This window comes from Cryptomeria japonica, chromosome 8, assembly GCF_030272615.1.
Source record: "Cryptomeria japonica chromosome 8, Sugi_1.0, whole genome shotgun sequence".
In the NCBI taxonomy this organism is placed as follows: Eukaryota; Viridiplantae; Streptophyta; class Pinopsida; order Cupressales; family Cupressaceae; genus Cryptomeria; species Cryptomeria japonica.
The window spans coordinates 89,251,867-89,272,290 of NC_081412.1; the positions used below are offsets into that span (position 1 = coordinate 89,251,867).

Here is a 20,424-nt window from a genome sequence, read left to right on the forward strand (position 1 = left end):
AATTTTTCACTCCTTGTCCAGTTCGTATTATCCGAGGGCCAATGGTCAAGCGGAGGCGACCAACAAGATTCTGGTTTCGGTCATCTATAAGTCGTGCGGGGTAGAAAAGGAAGATTGGGAGGAGCGACTACCGTCGGTGTTATGGGCATACCGCACCACCTACAAAGTAACGACGGGCCAGACACCATTTCAATTAATGTACGGATAGGAAGCGGTAGTACCGATGGAGTTCATGGTGCCAAGTCTCCGAATTGCTATTGAGAATAAACTTGGCGATATGGAGAGCCTGAGGGAGCACTTGTATGCCCTAAACAAACTCAATGAACGAAGGCTGATGGCACAATGGGTGACAGACGTGGCCCAGCAACGAAGGAAACATTGGCCCGACCAACACATTCGGCGGGCGAGGTTCACCCCGGGGCAGTTAGTCTTGAAATATAATGGACGAAACGAAATTAAACTGGAGAAATTCAAAGTCCGATGGTTAGGGCCCTTCTGGATACGTGAGGTCAACACGAACGGGGCGATAAAGTTATGGACGCTGGATGGGAAGGAGGTACCAGACGCAGTCAATGGGTCAAAATTGAAGATCTATCATGAACGGAGGGAAACGGGACCCCCCCAGTCAGTCAGCCGCTAAAAAATTGAAAAGCTTTAAAAAATTAAAAATAAAATTAAAAAAAAGTGGTCACCGTACGGTGGACCACCGAAGGTGGCACCACTGTGCGGTGGGACCACCGACGGTGGCACCACCGTGCGGTGGGAGCCACCGATGGCTGAAAAAAAACTATAAATGCCGCACATCGCCGAAGGGAACCAAGGTTATAAACGTCGCAAGGAAGAGACACCGCTGAGGGAACGAAGGAGACACCACGCGTAAGGAAGACACACCGTCGAGGAAGGAAAGAAGGCGCCGAACCTCGCACCATCGACAACCCCCACCAAACAGCGTGAAAGGAATAAGGAGCTACCATGCGGTGGGCACATCCAAACGGAAGCGCGTTCAAGTGCGGGGGTAGGTAAGCAAGTCCCAAGGGAAAACAACAATTATATGCTATGCCAACATAGGTTCGAATTCATCCAGCAGGGAGGAGATATAAAGAGAAAACGTCGTGCGGTCAATAAAACACAAAAGGCAGCGCACATACCCCATGGAAAATAACGGATACAAAAAGGGAACGCACGGGGACAATAGTGATAAGTTTGAATTGGCTCCTCCCGGTGTCTACCACACGCCCAATGCACAGGCACATGCAAGGGATCACCTCCGCACAGTCTTAGCTGCCCGGAGGCAGTTAGCGGCTTTTGCAACGACACGGCTAAAATCAAGAATCATTTAGAGGAGGAAATTAATGGAGTCTGCAGGAAAAAGGAATTGGAAAAAACGGTTGTAGGAGGGCAGCCACATGAATAAGGATAAGCGAGTTCTCCCTTCGGGTGTACTCATAGCAAGTAGCACAATGGACACCACGCAGAAGAGAAAGACACCATAGCAGCATGCCGCAAGAGGGAAGAACACATGGACTCCGCATAACATCACCTTTGAGGGATTGAATGGGTTCGAATGCAGGAAGTGGTGGTAGGATACACCAGATGACGATTTGGTGAAGAAGAGCCTTTGGAAAGCAAGAGTGGAGTGGGCCATCCGAATGCTTGTGTTTGCTATCCGTGAATACGAGGGAGCATTACGGTTCATGGTTGATACCTTTGATAGCCATTCACAGACGAGTACTTTTGAGTACCTTGGGAAGGATATCACGATATCTTTCAAACCGGCAGATTTCACGAGAGTGTTTGGCATTCCAGGAGTACATGGCAAGAAAGTGGAATTGAAAGCTAAGAAGATGACGCGGGAGGAAAAAGAATATTGGATTAAACGAGTATCCCGAGACTTGACCACAGTAGAATTGGAGAGCATTGTTGATGCCATGAAGAGCCGTGGGATGCGTAGGTCTTTTGTTGCAGAGGGCCATTGGCGGTGCATAATAGACGTCCTCAAGAGCAGGTTAACGAGGTCTGGTAGGGCATCGGATATCGCTCTACCGCAGATCATATTGATGAATGAACTTTTGAATGGCATTGTGTATGATTGGGCTACATTGTTATCAGAGCGGATGTGCGAGTTCTTGAGGATGGAGCATCGCACATTTTACATGCCCCACTATGCCATCGGATTGTTTCTGGAGGCCACACGAGAAGTAGTACCGGAGGCAGAATTGGAGATACAGCCGCAGAGACCATTGGCTGTAGGTGAGCCTCCTATCATGCATTGGAGGCACCTTGACATTGGCCATTCTTCCGCGAAACGGAAAAGGATAGTAGAGACCCCCTCGGCAGAACCTAATAGTGGAAGAGAGACTTCCAGCAGCGAAGAGACTTCAGAGGAAGAAGATTCGGTGGAGGATAGTAGCAGTAGGGTGACAGAAGAGGGGAGGATGGAGCCCGCGGGGGAGCGAGTCTTGTTTGCGCCACCCTCACTACCACTTGGCACACTTGTGAGGTCATCCGCGGGAGTGGGAGGCATGTCGATTCCAGCTTTTGGGGAGGGTCGCACACCCATTGCACTTGGGCCAATGCAGCAGGTGGCATCACCTTCCATTGTACCACCTCCACAGGCTAGTGCGCCACCCGCGGGACCGCCTCCGGCCATAGAGGCACATACAGAAGGCATGGCGGAGTCGTGTGGATCACCGTAACAAGTAGTGGCAGAGGAGGAGCACAGGGAGGTGGTCGACGCAGAGCCTCAGGTGCGGTTGGACGTTGTGGGATCCGAGGCAGTAGTGACTGTGTCTACCTCTTTGTTGGAGGAGCCCCTAGAGAGACACACTTTAGAAGTGGAGAGAGGCCCGGAGGTGTTCAGTATGGATCCATCGGTGGAGGCTATGGGGAGTTGGCTGACCCGACGATTTCAAATGACGGTGATGCCACCAGTAGGAGTTGTTGTATTCTCACTGCGGCGAGAGCCTCTGACAGAGGTGGTAGACTTGGAGGATTCATTGGGTGAGACACCGGTACCAGCAGTAAGGCATGAGATAGGAGAAGTCATCCCTACTATCCAGGAGTAGGCGGGGGTAGAGGAGACACCTTTGTGCCAGCAGGATGCAGCAGTTTTGGTCCCACTCGAGCCCCCTGCACCTATATTGGGGTCCCAGCCTTCGGGGCAGGATGGGGAGGACATTGAGGCTTACTTAGCAGATATGGTGACGAGGGGTCGGTGAGTGGTGGCAACGGCTCATACGCAAGCTTTGCAGCAGGTTGTGGAGGAATTAGAGCAGGTCCTCCAGTTTATGCGGGTAGGCTGTTCGACAGCTTATTCTACATGCTTTGAGTCACAGGGGTGGCCAGCTATTCAGACAGATGCAATGATCGAGGCTTGGAGTGTGCCTCAGCTCGTCGTGGAGGGTAGGGTGACTACTCTCGTCCGACAGATTGTGCAGGTTTACAGGGATGCCTACTATGCACTGCGGCAGACGCAGCATGAGTCCACGGTCCGCGAGGCTGCTCGTGTAGAGATAGAGAGAGATCTTGTCAGACAGCAGGCTTCGTGGGCAGCCGAGAGGACGCAGTTGTTAGCACAGCTTGAGACACCCTGTGCAGAGAAGGTTGCGGTTGACATCCGCCTGTCGGAGGAGCAGAGTGCGCGGAGCCTTGTGCAGCAGGAGTTGGATGCTGTTACTGCAGAGCAGGGTTTGTTGCAGACTCAGTTGGTCGGTATGACAGAGTCCGCGGATACCAAGGAGAAGGAGTTGCTGGAAGCTGCGCATATGGTGAAGACAGCTTTAGAGAAGGTGTTGGTGGCGGAGCGGGATGTGGCAGCATGCACTCAGTAGGTTTATGACCTCCGCGCCCGCCTGGCGGCCCAGACACCAGCATCCCAGCCTTCGACTTTAGGGACGCTTCCTCAGGCCCCTCCTTGACTTTGTTTTGGGTGTATATATGCATTGTCTCCATTTTGTTGTTAGTCGTCGGAGACGACTTCTTTTTTGGGGGGGATGATGTTATCGGAAAAAATGTATAGTTTAGTAATGTTAATTATTGATAGTCAGTTAGCCGACGGGTAAGTAGTTGGAGTCGCGACGGTTGTGTCGCACCCCTTCGGCTGTCATATATTGTACCACCTCCGGGTGTTGGAGGACATGTAATGTTGACGACAGATTATAATATGAACATCTTTTGACATTAATGGCAAGCTTATTCTGGTACTTCTTTTGTATTTGCATTGTGCATTGCTGTTCGATTTCTGTATTCTTCCTGTTTACCCAGTGAGGTAAACAAAGTCTTCTCTCAATCAACCAATGGGCATATTGACATGTTCAACAGTATTGACAGAGATTCCTGCATGATTTCAGAAGCACAATTTAAGGATTGACAATGGAATTTTGAAAGGTATATTTTTGGAGGGAAAAGTTGGCGAAAGAATTAAGGGTCTATAAATACACATATCTTATTGTTGAGATGGTTGTTGTCAAGGTGAATGAAGTTAATTTGAAAAAGGACATAGGGGGAGTTTTAGAGCGTGCAAAGCCGAGTGACAGAGGATTGGTAGAGTGGGGGTTTCACAAAGCAGTGACTCAGGTGACAGAGGACTGACAATGCAGGATTCAAGTACCAACAAAACGGCAGAAGCTAGAGTTGTGAAGGACAAACACAATTGATGCAAACCAAGACTGATGCCTAATTGTGATCTAATCAGGCTAATGTGTAGCTTCTTGTATCTGATCATTCATCGGTTGTTTTGAAATAACTAGAACATAAATCCCTTAACTGGGTGGACTTTAACAGGTCCCACTATAAAAATCCCTTAGCCGAGTAACATCTTAACTGATGTTCTAATTCCTTTAACTAGGCTACCTTTAATAGGGTAAAGGCACTAACCGACCTTGATAAAAATCCCTTAACCGAGTGGCACCTAACCAGTGTCTTTGTAATCTTCTAACAGGGATGGCTCTTCATCAGGAGTGATCCAGAAGAGTACAAATTTTGTGAGTTTCTACTCACACCATGGTTTTCTTCCTATTGGGTTTCCACGAAATAAATTTGTGTATCTTTGTGTATCTTTTCATGTATGCTTAATCTTCTGCAGTAAATGTGTACATTGGTGAATGGTTAATTAGTTCATATTTAAAACAAAAGTATCAATTAGTAAAAACCAGTAATGTACTGATTCACCCCTCCCCTCTCAGTACTGGTTGGGACTAACACTGTAGACACCTAAAAATGTCTCATTGATCATGTACTAATTATTCCTCTAATTGATTAAATAATTCTTTAATTCTTTAATTAATTTAATTAATCTTATTCTTCTAATTTCATATTTCTTCATCATCTTACTAATTATTCCATTTTCAATTCTATCATTATTTTATCATTAAATCATTTTCTAATGTTAATTAAATATTTATTATTTAATTAATTCTAATTAATTCCCCAATTTAAATAATCTTTATTATTTAAATAAATTAATTTTCAATTTCTATCTCTAATCAACTAATCATTAACCCTTTTCTAAATATTAATTAAATATTAATTATTTAATTAATTGTGATTTAATTCCTTTAATTCAAATAATCTTTATTATTTAATTAGATTTCATTTCTAAAATAATTAAATAGTTTTTTAAAGTTATTTGATTAACTAAATAATTCATCTAATTCCATTTCTAAATCCCCAAATTATAATTTCATTTCATTTAAAATTCTTCTAATTTCTTCTAAATTCAAATATATGTGCATGATTTCAAAAACCAAATTGAAAATCAAAGTCAAGTTCTAAATATATTCAAATACTAAATTGAATTTAAATAAATTCAGTTATTTGAATAAATCTCATGCAAATGTTAAATTGAAAAGCTAAGTCAAAGTGCAAGCACATGCTAAATTAATTAATTCAATCAATTAATTAATTAAATCATTTATCTCTCCAATCTCTATTTTCATCATCTAGTTAGCTTTTTCTAAATAAAGCTTTCTTTGTCACCTTCTTAATTTCCTCCAACCATTATTTTTCTTCCTTCAGTTAGCTTTTTCTCAATTAGTTAACTCCTTTAATCTATTCAATCTATTATGTTTCACCTCCAAATCAACAGTTCAACTATCAATTTTCATGTGAGCTCACCTGAGTTCCATCTCTTGATCAATTTGTTCCACCTTTCAATCAATCCTCTCCAATAATCTATAAATTGAGCATTCAATCTCCATTTTCAACAATCACGAACTTTGAATCTTTTTGTCATTTGCAGGTTGCCAACGCAATATCTCAGAGCCATCATACCACAAATAAGAGAAGAACAATGGAAGCTATGATGCACAATAGGGAGTTTTACATTGTTTAATTTTAGTCAATTTTGCATCTATTTCATTGGTTTGTGTTCGAATTACTTAGATAGTTAAGGGATTCGTGATTTTCCTTATTTCCTATTTAGCAATGATGAATTTGAGCATAGCACATTTTGGTGAACCCGACGTGAACAATAACTAATTATACCTTCTTTGATTTCTATGTTATTTTTGCAAATCGTACAATTTTTTTACTTTTTTGCAGGTTTTGCATGGATTTCAAAGCAGATCTATTCGTCACGCAATCACATTTGCATAATCACGTAATCACATAGATAGGGATACACAATCAAGTAGACCAAGTTACATATTCATGCGAAACCCATCACACAAACGCCCTTACAGGATTACGCAATCGCCTACAGAGGATCACACAATTGGTCTGACATTATTACACATTCAGTAGGAATATTGTTGTTCTGTTATTTTTTCTTATTTCTTTTCTATTCTCTAATCTATGTAGTTCTGCATGAAATTGGGTAAATCTAGAAAAAAATTGTTTTTATTGCATGTTTTTCTTATGATAGTTTATGGCACGTAAGGTACAATTCAGAATTTTAGGTGTCAGGAGGACAAAGGAGCAAAGAAGAAAAGCCAGATGCCATCAACAAATTCTCAAAGTGGAAAAGAAGATACAAGATCTAGAAGACCAATCGGTCATCGACAAATACATTAACTTAGTTCTCTCATATCAGGTGAAATATGATTCGATTAACATTGAATGGATGATGAGAGACCTTGCTAGAGCCTCACAATCTGTTTTGTAGGTTTTTTACCAAAATTAGCTTCAATTTTTATTTTTTTGTGTTCTCTGTCTGTCGATCATGCAATCACCTTGTTATCATCACGCAATCGCTCTGTTAGGATCACGCAATCACTCTGTCAGGATCACGCAATCGCCTATGCAAGGTCACACAATCACACAGGTATCATCACACATTAGTTTCTATCATAATTGAGTTATCTCTTTTCTGTAAATTTATTTGGTTACTAATCATCTGTTTGCAGCCTGTGGTGAATTTACAGAGAGGATCAGATTAGTATTAGATCATAAACACTCATGCTCTCACATTTCATTTTTTGGGCTTAAAATTAACTGTATATGGTGAAAATGGATACAACAATATTGAAAGACTAAATGAATTCAACCACAAAACCCTAGCCTAACAACAAGAAAGATCCACCATAACATATGAAGATTACCTAAGACAATGCAAATCAAATGAAATCACAAAGATTATACCATCACATGTCCAATAGGGTTTGAATCTTCATTCTTCCTATCTCCATTGATCTTGCTTGATATGTTTGCTCTCAGATTTTATGTGCACAAGAGCTCAACAAAGAATGAAAATGTGGTTGCAAGTAGGATCTCATATGAAAAGCGTAGTGTAGTCAAGTGCATAAATTGATTAGCCAGGGTTTGATAATGAAGGAAGCATCTCCTTATATAGAAGACACCATAAAAATGGAGGGATAAGATTGAGAGGTGTAAAAAGAAGTTGGCTATGATTAGAGGGTAGGTAAAAGAAATAATAAAATAATGAAAGGGGTAGGAAGTGTAGGAATTAAGAGATGAATGACATGTGTCATGGGTAGAAAAGGTTAATGAATTAAATAAATAAATAAAGATTCATTTAATTAATAGAAGAAGTGGGATCAATTAAATAAATAAAATATTTATTTAATTTAGGAAAAAGATAATTTAAATAAATAAAGGTATTTATTTAAATGAGAAATAAGGCTAGAAGAAGATAAATGAATTAATTAAATAAATAAGGATTTATTTAATTAATAGAAGAATTAAGCTCAAATAATTAAATAAATAAAAATATTTATTTAATTAGACATGACAATTTTAGGTGTTTACATTTTGCCCATCTTTGAGACAATGCAGCTTGTCGCATTGTTTCAAAGAAGATAAGATGAACTGATACAAAGTTGCCCCAAGATGGGAATGATATGTCCCCTCGAGAGATTGGATGAAAATGTCTGGAAAGATCGCAGACAATCTCTTGATAAGAAAGAAAGGCTAGAAAGGACTGACCGAATAGGATAGAGTGACAGAGTCATGGGATAATAAAGACTGACTTGGGAAATGAGGGCTAGGGCAGTCTATAAAATAGACCACGAGGGGAATACATCCTCATTGTCATCAACACATTCAAGAGATCGGAGTGTAGAGAGAGAGTAGAGAAACAACAGTCAGCAGCAATGGCATTGGTGCATAGATTCGATCACGCTCGCTGATTTCAGAGGCCATCAGATGCAGGACAGTTGGTGAGTACCACAAAACCTCCTTGTATTTTGTTATAATAAATGTTGTCATAAATGCATGTTAGGTAGTGCATTAAATGCATTCTAGAATAATGTCCAAAAAATGTCAAAACGTTGAGGCACGTCTGTGCTTGTGCCAGACGCGTCTATGCTAGCTAGGCACGTTTGTGTTTGTGCCAGGCGCATCTATGCTGGGAAAAGCATATGTGCCAAATTCAAGCGCATCTGCATTGTTTAGGCGCATTTGTGAAATGTGGGCACGTTTGTGCAGGACAGGTGTGTCTGTGCAGAGCATAGTCACGTCTGTGTATTTCAGGCGCGTCTGTGCAGAACAGGCACGTTTATGCACTCTATAAGTGCATTTATGTCATGAAGACGTGTTTATATCTTCAAGGTCAAATCGGCAATTCTGTGATGAACATATGTTGTCGATTGGAAAGCTGCTGAGAGGATACACTCAAGTAGGTCCTCTAGGGAAGACTAGGATAGCAAATAAGGCTAGGATTGGCAATTCTATGATAGAACATACATTGCCAATTAGGAAACTACTCAAGAGGATTCACTCAAGCAGAGACCCTAGGATATGATAGATCAAGGCACTTTGTGATGAACAGTGAGTACCAAGACATAGCACTTTGTGATGAACAGGGAGTACCAAAATATGAGCAGCACTTTGTGATGAACAGTGAGTGCAAATGTGAGCAACACTTTGTGATGAACAGGGAGTGCAAAAACGTAGTACTTTGTGATGAACAGGGAGTACCACTAGGATAATCAGCAACACTTTGTGATGAATAGTGAGTGTCACTAGAATAGAAGCAACACTTTGTGATGAACAGTGAGTGTTACTAGGATAAAGTACCACACGCACTTAGATAAAAAGTAGCATTTTGTGATGAACAGTGAATGCCACTATGACTGACATGATTGATTTGCTTGACTACAGGAGTATTTGCCTATGCTAGAGTCGCGAGAGAGATTCCCGTCGACTTAGAGGTTGCGAACAGAGTTGAAATTCGAGGACATAGCTGCCATTGACCCATCCTTTATCGCATGTTAGCTGAAGGATTATCTTTTGTATAATAAAATAATTTATTTAGAAAATTTAAATTGCTCGCTTGAGTTGAATGAAAAGCAAAGGTAAACATTAAAATTTTAAGCTTAGATGTTTACACTACTCAAGGGTTAGTTAATATGAATAAATATTGATGATGTACTCCTAAGATGTTTGGATGAGGAGTAGTCTATAAGGGTAATTAAGGAGTGCCACCGAGGATTGTGTGATGGGAACTTCATATAAAAAACTATTGCTCATAAGATTATGAGAGTGGTTTATTGGTGAACAACATTATTTATGGACGTTGTCAAATTTGCAAAACGTTGTGATGCTCATCAAAGGTTTTCTAGTAAGCTAAAGTTTGCAAGAGCACTTCCCCTTACCATTACTTTAGTTGAGGCTTTGTTCTAGCAGTTGGGCATATATTTTATAGGGGAAATAATAGAAAATTATTTCAATTGGTAGAAATGGATATTGGTGTCCATTGACTATTTAACTAGGTAGGTGGAGGTAATCCCTACAAAAAATGTAACCTATTGTTGCATTAACAAATTTATCATTTTCTCATACTATTTGACGAGCCAACATTTGCAGTAGATTATACTTTTTTAGTAACATGTATCGTATAATTTGTATGAGAAGGGATGACAATTTTTTTTATTCAAGGTCGTAGAGAAAGTGCTTAAATTGTAATGATTTGATAGTTGATCTAAAGGTTTTCAGGCGTTCTTAATGCAATGATGTGACAATTTTTTTTTCAAAAAATCCTTAGCTAATGAGAGATTTGTAGAAGCCCAATATAAAAAAACCTACCTTTAAACTATTATATATATGGTGATCTAAACTTACTATTGGAATTTAGAGCCTAACAATACCTAATGAGGGACTAGTTGTGTTGTAATTAGTTCAATTAAATAAACAAATTAACAACTATTGAAGAATCATAGAATATCTTTATTCAAAATGTAAAGTTGATACAAGTTGATAAAATCTATATAAGAGATGCATGTCTTCAACTTTGTCTCATTAATTAAAAATAATTGAAAAATGAACCAAAAACTTAGCAAAATTTCTAAATAATGGTTTCCCTTATAATCAAAAGAGCTACTACACCTTTAGAAGTCCTTCTTGCAATTGAAATTGATAGCTAGATGAGGATATATTAACTACAAAATCAAATAAAATGTGTAAACATATTTATTTGTGATATCCAATTTGGTGGGTCCTCACTTCTAACCAACTAGGAAAAAATTAATGTTCTTTGGTGTATTAGGAAGATATTTTAAAAAACTACACAAGGTAATGAATAGGCTTAGGTATATGTGCATGCCTCTTTATAAAATTGGGTTCTAAAAACTTTTCTAAGGGGTTTCAAAAATGTAAATTATGAAGATGTAAAGAAGCAAAGCTTTTATTTAAGAAGGTTAATTAAATAATTGATTTTATTTAATTAAAACTAGATTAGGATAAAATCAAGTGTGGTTAGATGTGAAGAATTTTAGGTGTTTACAATTAATATAATGAGTTTATGTCAATAATTAAAAATGAGTGAATTTTATCTATAAAAATATTTAGAATTCTATTTTTTCCAAATGTAGTTTTTTCTTTTGTGGATGGTGGTAGTCCAACAATACGTCTTAGTTGAAATCACAATGGATATGAATTGTTATTTATTTTATAAAATCTAGTGTCCATTATTAACATATATTTATTCCTTGTTTTCCAATTACATCCAATTCCTGGAAACAACTTAATTTTTTTTTCTTTTCTTCTTCTATATCTGCAAGACCGTGCAATGACTTTGGCCTTTGTTGACCCGGCGACTGTTTTCACCCTTTTCTTGGGTATTGCGAGGCAATACAACAATAATGGGTAAGCACAGAGCGCCTTAACCATTGGTTTATTTCTCCATACTTTGTTACCTGTTGAAGTACTGAATTGCTTGTTTTCCAACCATATCTAATCCCTCTCCTTCTACTCTTGCTTACAATTTCCATTCTTGATTGATTTACTTGCTTTTTCAGCAGAAAATCAATTTTCTGTTAATGGCTTCCACTTCAACATCTGGTCGAGGAGATCAGGAACAAGATCCATTTTTGGCACTCGAGCCTCCCAGCAAAAAGATCAAATCCTCCTTGACTGCAAAACAGTTTGACGTATTCATCAATCATCGAGGCCCAGACACCAAAATTAATCTGGCTAAGCCGCTCTACGATTCTCTACAGCAAGCTGGGATCCAGGCATATCTAGATCAACTAGAGACTGAACTGGGAGATTATTTTCCTTGTGCCATAAAGAATGCTATATTCTCTGCCACAGTGCACATAGCCATCTTGTCACCGCAATATGCAGAGTCTGCTTGGTGCTTAGCTGAACTAGCTTTGATGTTCCAAACCAAAGCAAGAATTATTCCCCTGTTTTACCATGTTGAGCCTCCAGATTTCCGCCATATCAAAAATGGAGTGGCAGATGCATTTTCCAAACACGAAGAGAAGGGCAGATATCCCCGTCATGACATTCAGCAGTGGAAAGAATGCCTGAAGAACGTTTCATGGATCATGGGCTACGAACTCAATGGACATAATGAGTAAGACCTCGTCATGTGCTTTTCATCCATAATTTTTTTTCTATATTTTGTAACTTTACCTTTCTAAAAAGTAGTTTAATTAGACTGAAAATCGTTTTGTATTTATTGCTCACCCTAGACAAAGTGTGAATAAGAAAAACCCTAGACAAAGTGTAGGCTAAGAAAAACTGAAAACAGATCAAGATTTATCTAGAGATGTTTTCTTTCAGAAAATCTTCTTTCCGTGATTCTTACTTGGTTTCGCTCTTCTTTAATGGAAGGAATGCCAAATCGTTATGAAATTCAAATTTGAATAAAATTAGAAATTTGTTGGGTGTTTGGAAAGCAAGACAGGTTTCCTCGAGTGCTGCAAAAAATGTTATTATTAAAATCGGCTTTAGAAAGAGGGAATTTCTCTAGAAAGGTTCCAGATTTCGTTTTACTAAAACCTGTGTAATTAAAGAAGAGGGTTTGGAAATGTTCAGTTTTGTAATGAATCTTTGTTGGCTCAGTTTGTGTTCGGATTTATTTCTCTCCTCATAAATCTTGGATTCATTTTTTGAGATCCAAGTATCTCAATAGATCTCATTCTTTTAATTTTGAAAAATTCGACCATTGCAAAGTATTTCAGAGTTTATTTTCTGAGAATTGCAACTCAAGTGTTGTACACAGTAATTGTTTGATCTCCATATCTGGAAAAGTTTTTTTTGGCCTTTTTGCCACTTAGCAATGGCTCCTCTGTTTCAAGACTACTCATTCTTTTCTGATTCTTGACTCTTGCATTGGGATTTCTAGTTGGAAGTTATATCTACAATTTCCTACAGGCAGTCTAGTTTGGAAATTACATTTGGTTCTGTTATGGCAAATATACCACTTGATCTCCTCCTTTTATTGTACAAGTCTTTTTTAAACGTGCGCTTCTTGCTCTGCATTTGCTTCTCTTATGCTGTATTGTACTCCAGCCTTCACGCATATTTTTGTTCAATAAAAGCTTTTAATTTTATAAATTAGAAAAAAAACTCAATTACTTACAACCTTTTTGGCTTTTCCTATTTTCAGTGACCTGAATAAGCTGTATGATGACATCATGTCCGCTGTAGTTAAGGAGAAGCAAAAAAGAAAAATTCCTTTTCGAGTTGCAAAGTATGAGGTGGGACTTGATGAGCTTGTGAAAGATTTCCACAACCATTGCCAGAGAAATGGAGAGATGAGAGATAAAATAATTGGCATCTTTGGAATGGGTGGGTCTGGCAAGACCACTCTCTCTAAATATTTGTTCAATAGCAAACATTCCGAATTTAGTAAATCAACTATTCTGTTTGATGTGCGGGAAAACCATGTCAAAGGTAAGCTGAATTCTTTGCAAAGAAAGCTTCTCAGTGATCTAGAAGGGCCGAAAAATCAGGATGAATTTTGTAGTATAGAAGAAGGAAGTGCATGTATCAAGGTGTGTCTTGAAAAGAGTCGAGAATCAAAATTCCTTATAGTAATAGACGATGTTGATCAGCAGAAGCAATTAGATGCCCTATTACCTACAGATGCCCTCAATCCCAACAGTTTGGTGATTGTGACGACCCGTGATGAGAGACTTCTTATACAGGCCGGAGTGAGAGTCCGTTATAAGATGAAAGTAATGAATCCACAGCATAGCAGAGAGCTCTTCTGCTGGCATGCGTTTCATAGGCAATCTTATAAAAGTGGATTTGATAATTTGGTAGACAGCTTTGTCGATTTGTGTGGAGGTTTACCTCTTGCTCTTCAAGTGATGGGCGGGCATGTTTTTGGCAGTGACAAAGTTTATTGGAAGTTACAATTAGATGTTGTTAAGGAAAGACCACACAAAGACATAAAAGACACTCTTAAAATAAGCTATGATTCTCTGGAAGAGGATCAAAAACAAATATTCATGGATATAGCATGCTTTTTCATAGGGGAAAGCGTGAGCAAGTCCATGAGTATATGGAAGGCTTCAGGGTGGAGAGCCGAACATGCAATTCAGACCCTCAAGGACAAATGCCTTGTAGAAGTGCAAACTTTTTTTGATGTACCTGTTGGATTTATTTATGAGCCAAGATTTGTTTGGAAAATGCATGACAACCTCCGCGACTTGGGGAGAGCCATGGCAGATAATGAAACGAGCCATCCTCGTCGGTTGTGGCGTCCTGAAGATCGTGTATGTTTTCTTTGCGGCCTTAAATTCATGCTCCTAGTTGGAAATGGTTTATTTTCTTTAAGCTGTTAGAACATTTACGCGTAACTTGAATGAACATCTTCTAACTGCAAAGGAATTTGAATTCAGATTTTTGATATGAGACAAATCGAGAGATTCCAAGACACCCTCGCTGGCTCCGAAGGAAACAGTGTCAGATGTTACAGTTTCACGGCCGACACTGAAAGTGAAGTTTCTGCGGATTATTTCATGGAGATTTCAAAGACATCAACTTATGTAAAATGGCTTTCACTTGGCTGTACTTACGGTGGTATTAAATGGATTCCTGAATATATTCCTCTACAAAATTTGCACTCCTTAGAACTTTTTGGATTATCACCTGCGAGATTGTGGCAAAGGGATGACCAGGTAAATGTTTTTTCTGGATAAAAAAAATAATTTTGTTAGCATCACCAATTACTTCGTTCTCGTAAGATTTTTATCATTGAAAATACAGAAGTTTGACACAAAGTGATTGTAAATTCCAGGTTCTAGTGAAGTTGAAAGAGCTATTTTGCAGCTTTAAGATTGACTATAGTGCATTCGCCAATGATGATATGCTTAACGAACTGGTGAGTTCGTTTGGAAAGTTCAAAAATCTGGAAAGTCTGCACCTAGTATTTCAAAATTTCACATGTTTTTCCTCAAAATTGAATATTGAATGGAATTGGTTGCTAAAATCTGTAAGAGAGCTTACCAATCTAAAAGCTTTAAAGTTGGAAGGGTTTGAGGTAGAAGGGGAAATTGCTTTAAGCAACAGGGGAGAGACAACTGATGATCGGTTTCGTATGAGAAGCCTTGAAGCCCTGTCTCTTTGTGATGTACGTAACACAAGGAAGATCTCAATTAGCAGGCAGTTGTGTCCCACGCTTAAATCTCTTAAGCTTTGTTCTATGACACATCTAACTGAAGTGGATTTAACAGGGGTAACCACACTGGAATCTCTGGTGCTATTGAATTGTATACAGTTGAAAAGTGTGTTGAGCAATTATATGCCAAAACTTGAAATGTTCCGCATAAAAAGATGCCCGGCTATGAAAGAGCTGCCAAATTTTAGGCATCTTAGTTGTCTGCAGAGGATTTATATTAGCCACTGTCAGAAGCTGCAGGATATATCAGCTCTTGAAAGATTGAAGGGATTGAAGGGATTGAAGAGGATCTGGATTGCTTATTGTCCAGAGCTGAAGAGTATAGAAGCTATTGAACAATTGAATGGATTGAAGAGAATCTGGATTCAGGAATGTAAACAGCTGCAGGGTGTAATTTGTCTTAAAGAATTGAAGGAGTTGAAGAGAATCTTCATTGGGCAGTGTGACAGGCTGCAGGATATACAAGGCATTGAATATTTAAATCGCCTGGAGAGCATTATCATTACTGAATGTCCGAAGCTGCAGAATATAAGGGGTATTGAAGAATTGAAAGGAGTGAACTTGAAGGAGATGATCATTGCAGTCGGTCCTATAATAAGTTTCGTTCAAAGGTTGCAGGTATGAAGCGCGGATCTGTGTTGTTTCTCATTAGCTGTTCTTTATTTGCTTTTAATTTAATCACTCCGTTGCGATTTTTAAGATTTTTAAATGTTCTGTTCTCGAGTTTCCATATATACTGTTGAAAATGATTTATATTGAGCACTGTACTGATTTCAGAGATTGCCGTCCGAGCTTACAATGCTAGTGGGGAGAGCGGCGTTTACATGTCCAGATAAATGGAAAGAGCTCATGTCAGATTTAGATAAAATTGCATACGTATTGCCTGTGGAGACTGGTTTCTATTGTTTCTCGAATTTTGAGAATAAAGTAAAGGAGATGATGGATTTGTTTCATAAAAAGCAACGTTCGCTCAGTAAATTGATCTTCTGCGCTATGGTTTACGGAAGCAATATTTGCCGTTCCATAGGGATGGATATTTGTATCGGGACCAGGATCAAGCTTAAGAGATCCATTGGCCTAAGCCCTGCATCTGCCTCTTCTGGTTATTATGAATCCACTATATATACGTGCCCTGCATCTCCCTCTTTTGGTAATTATGAATCCACGATACATACGTGCGTAGTTAATGAGGGCTGGCTCTCAAAACGAGTGTCCTGGCTGCCATCAGAATGTGATATAAGGGAGTTGTTTATAATGGGAGTGGAGGCAGGCGAAGAAAGGAAAACCCTGCGCATATTGCAAACCATATTTGCTCAACAATGCGTTGACAGTATTCATTATTCTGAAGATCTGCCTTTTGACCCTTGTAATGAGGAGTATTTTATGCCTTTAGATCTGCCTTTAGATCTGCCAGATCTGCCTTTAGATCTGCCACCAGATCTGCCAGATCTGCCGCCAGATCTGCCGCCAGATCTGCCAGATCTGCCTTTAGATCTGCCTTTAGATCTGCCTTTTCATCCTTTTTATAAGAAGTATTTTGTGCGCGAGGGTCTTGATATTGATTATGAAGATTTGGCTGAGTATGTTGGTGACGATGATTGAAAATGTTAATGTAAGTTACTTCTTGTTGAAAATTGTGTTGTTGCAAAATGTTTTCACTTTACAGTAATAATTAATTCTGAGACTAATGTTTTCACTTTACAGTAATAATTAATTCTGTTTTGAATATAATATCAAACAAAATATAATGTTTATTTTATAGTTTGCATTGCTTTTGACTTTTCAATTCTAATTTTCGCTAGTTTTTTTTGTTTTTTTTAATCGAACTTAATTTTGTGGGGTTTTTGACTTTTCCTATTGGTCACTATGAAATTGGTTGTACCTATACCACAAGGGATCTCTTAGAAATGGTAAAAAAAAGTGTTCGTCAATTTGATTTTTAATATGCTATGACCCTTATGAATTTTTTTTTTAATAAGGGATTTTTTCTCATTTTTATTTTCACTGCTTTCAAGAGGGAAATTAGGCATTTAAAAATAAAAGCATGTGAACACACACATTCTTAATGTAATTGTTTATTAATTTATTAATATAAATGTGATTAAATTATTTAGTATTTTTTAATAAAAGTAATAAATTCTTATTTAACTTTCAATTATTCCATCATTCTATTTTATTTTATTTTACATCAAAATTAATTTAATTTTACATATAAAAATAAGAGGTACGATTTTAGATTGTATTGTTCTTAATAATGATTTCATCAAAGATAAAAAGGCATTCTACACAGTTGGAAAGTAATGACCTTAAATATTTTAACAAAAATTATTACTTTAGACTTTAAATAACAATCATTTATTTGTCAAAATATTAGTAATAAATAATAAACATAATATTAATATTTAATAATAAATATAAATTAAAAAACCTACGTCATATATATGACATAGTTATAGTATAAAATAAGGGCGTGACTAATCTGGCTCTAAAATAGTTGACTAACCTTTGTGTTATACACACAATTGAAAAATAAAAGACACAACTAGTTCTCCTGAGCACAACAGAGATCTGTAATTTTCGACTTACCATTGTGTTATGTGGAAATCATGGCATTTTTGGAGCCAAATTAGCTACAACCATAAAATAATAATTATAAGTATAATTTTTTATTCAAAATTTTATAATAAATTCATTATAAATATTAATTATAAGTATGCATTTATTATTTTTAATTATTATTGTCTTAATTGACATAAAATTAAAATAGTATTGTATGTTCGCATTTGCCAATGATTTAGGTCCTCAATTTTAGGTGGCATTTGTAGTCACCGTTATCAGTTTGGCAACACCATTTTTAGATGGTTTGGTTTATTGTTATAGAACACAAGTTCGCCTATTTTGTCTGGTGTATTCTTTTCCAAGGCTTGCCCCTAGGTTCTCGACTTTGACATTTGAGGGTTTTCGACCCTAGATGCCCCTTTTGCAACCAACTAGAAACTTTGAAGCATCTTTTCTCGTTTTGTCACCGTGCTCAACATTTTTGGACTTGGATCCATGATTTATTTTGCCCTTTCAAACTTGAGCCTTTTCCTGACACATGGTGCTCTTAGGGGATTGGCCTCGTATTTCCTTCAAGTATATGCAGATGTGGCATGCTTTCAGGGTGGAGATTATCTTTAATTTATGGAAAGATAGAAATACAGTTCTCTTTGCTCACAGCTCTATTGATACTTTTGTTTTGCTTTATGCTAAAGCTACTATTTGTAATAATGTTATGTTGTAGATTCAGGTTCAAGCAAATAAAGTTTCTCTGGAGGTGGCTAACCTTCAAGAGATACTTAATCATTGGAGTAATGCCCTTTGCACTGTGGCCAAAGTTACTCCTGATCCTTCCACTTTGTGTGGCCGATCACCTTCTCATGGTTGACGACAGAGAAGCTTTTCTGCTCATCACTCTAATTCTCCCAGATCCCAAGCCCCTTGTTGCCACTCTGGTGGAAGGGGTGGTTCAGTTCAGTGATGCTATTCTTTTCCACCCTGTGGGGGCTTTGCCTCCACTTGGCCTTTGGGTGGTGTAGGGCTGACCTTTGGAGACAACCACAGTTGGCCTATAAGAAGTGGTGGTGGTTCTTCTAAGTGGCTCCCTCGGCTGGATCTGACCATTTCTCCTAAAGGGCAGAAGATAAAGAGGAAGGAGAGGTGATTGCTAATGAGGGGTTATCTTTGCCTGACATCACCTCGGACCCCACTGATGTATGGGCTAAATTGGATGATCGGTACCCCCCTTTGCCTTTTGTTGGGTGTGCATTGACTTCTTAGTTATGCTCTTATTTTGTGGGATGGGCCCTTTGCTAGTTTGTTTCTTGTTTCATACTTTCTAGCTTATGCACTTTTAGACTTTAATTTTTGGGCTCTACTCGTGTGCCTTTGAGGGGTAACCTTATGTCCCTCCACCCTTTTTTTGTGGATATATGTACTATATTTTCTTATTAATAGATTCTGAAGTGTATATTCATAAAAAAATATTGTATATTAATATTATTGATTATATTCTATATTATTATTTTATTAATATAGATAACATACCAATAATAATATTAAAGTAATTATAATAATATAAACAAAATACTAAATGAAAAAATGAAAAACTAGAGAACAAAATGGAAGAGAAGATAAATCAATATGAAAATGTAAATGTGTAGCCCAAATGTAGGGTTTCATCTCCAAGACATGAAATATGTACAAAAGAGGATCATGTTGGATTACAAACCATAGATGTCCCATCAGAGGCTACTACAAATGTCTTCTTATTGGAAGAGCTTGCTATGATATGCCACTTTATTGGCCCAAGGATGGATAATGGCATGATTAGGGACTAGATTTTGGAAAGTTGGAAAACACAAGAAATTGTCAACTTTCTGCCTTAGGTCTTTTTTATTGTCATCTTTGCCTTCGTAGAAGAGTGGGAGAAAATTTGCAAGGAGGGCTTTGGATGATGGGGGCATTAGATCCATTAAATATTCAAAAATGGTTTCCTAACTTAAATCTAGATTTTATAAATCCCTATGAGCATCCCGTATGGATTTGGTTATATAATCTTCTTATCGAGTATTGGTCGAAAGAGTGCTTGGAAAAAGTAGGGTGATCATTAGGCACTCTAGTAGACATAGACACTAATATGGTTAATGGTAATTCATATCTATATGTGTGATTAAAGATAGAAATGGTTAGGAAAATGCTAGAAGAAATTTGATTATACGTAGATGGGATGCATTAGACACAAAAAGTGGAAGTTGAAGAAGACAAGGTCTTTTGTTTACACTGTCAGACCAGAAACCATATGCAATTAGTATATAAGATTAAACTGAAGACCACAATAAAATGGATCTCGAAGGGATGGGCAACAAAGGTGTTATTTCATAAGTTAACAAGGGCATGGCTCAATTTTGTCTTGCTTCTTGTCTTGTTCATGCTCTATTGGTTCCTCAACATGCACTTATTATGCCATGGATGTATCAAGTTCTTGATGTTCTTGATTAGGAGGTACAGATACACATTCTTGTTGTTGTTTCTCATGGAACATCTCTTTCTCTCTATGGAATAGAGGTTCA

At 38.1% G+C, this 20,424-nt stretch overlaps 1 protein-coding gene across 1 annotated transcript; it reads left to right on the forward strand.

The window, feature by feature from the left end:
* Positions 1-11,404: 11,404 nt before the first annotated feature.
* On the forward strand, positions 11,405-16,952 carry LOC131857967 (disease resistance protein Roq1-like). The gene is made up of 6 exons (XM_059210787.1): positions 11,405-11,541; positions 11,697-12,256; positions 13,295-14,408; positions 14,535-14,813; positions 14,933-15,931; positions 16,091-16,952. Exons 2-6 carry the CDS (start codon positions 11,715-11,717, stop codon positions 16,913-16,915), a joined length of 3,759 nt encoding a protein of 1,252 aa, XP_059066770.1. The 5' UTR covers positions 11,405-11,541; positions 11,697-11,714; the 3' UTR covers positions 16,916-16,952.
* Positions 16,953-20,424: the final 3,472 nt, after the last annotated feature.

What these genes read in the sequence shown, in the direction of transcription:
- LOC131857967 (XM_059210787.1), top strand. Translation starts at nt 11,715, where the DNA reads ATGGCTTCCACTTCAACATCTGGTCGAGGAGATCAGGAACAAGATCCA. An exon ending in GAACTCAATGGACATAATGA is followed by an intron (nt 12,257 to 13,294) that starts GTAAGACCTCGT and finishes TCCTATTTTCAG; the next exon opens with TGACCTGAATAAGCTGTATG. An exon ending in TGTGGCAAAGGGATGACCAG is followed by an intron (nt 14,814 to 14,932) that starts GTAAATGTTTTT and finishes TGTAAATTCCAG; the next exon opens with GTTCTAGTGAAGTTGAAAGA.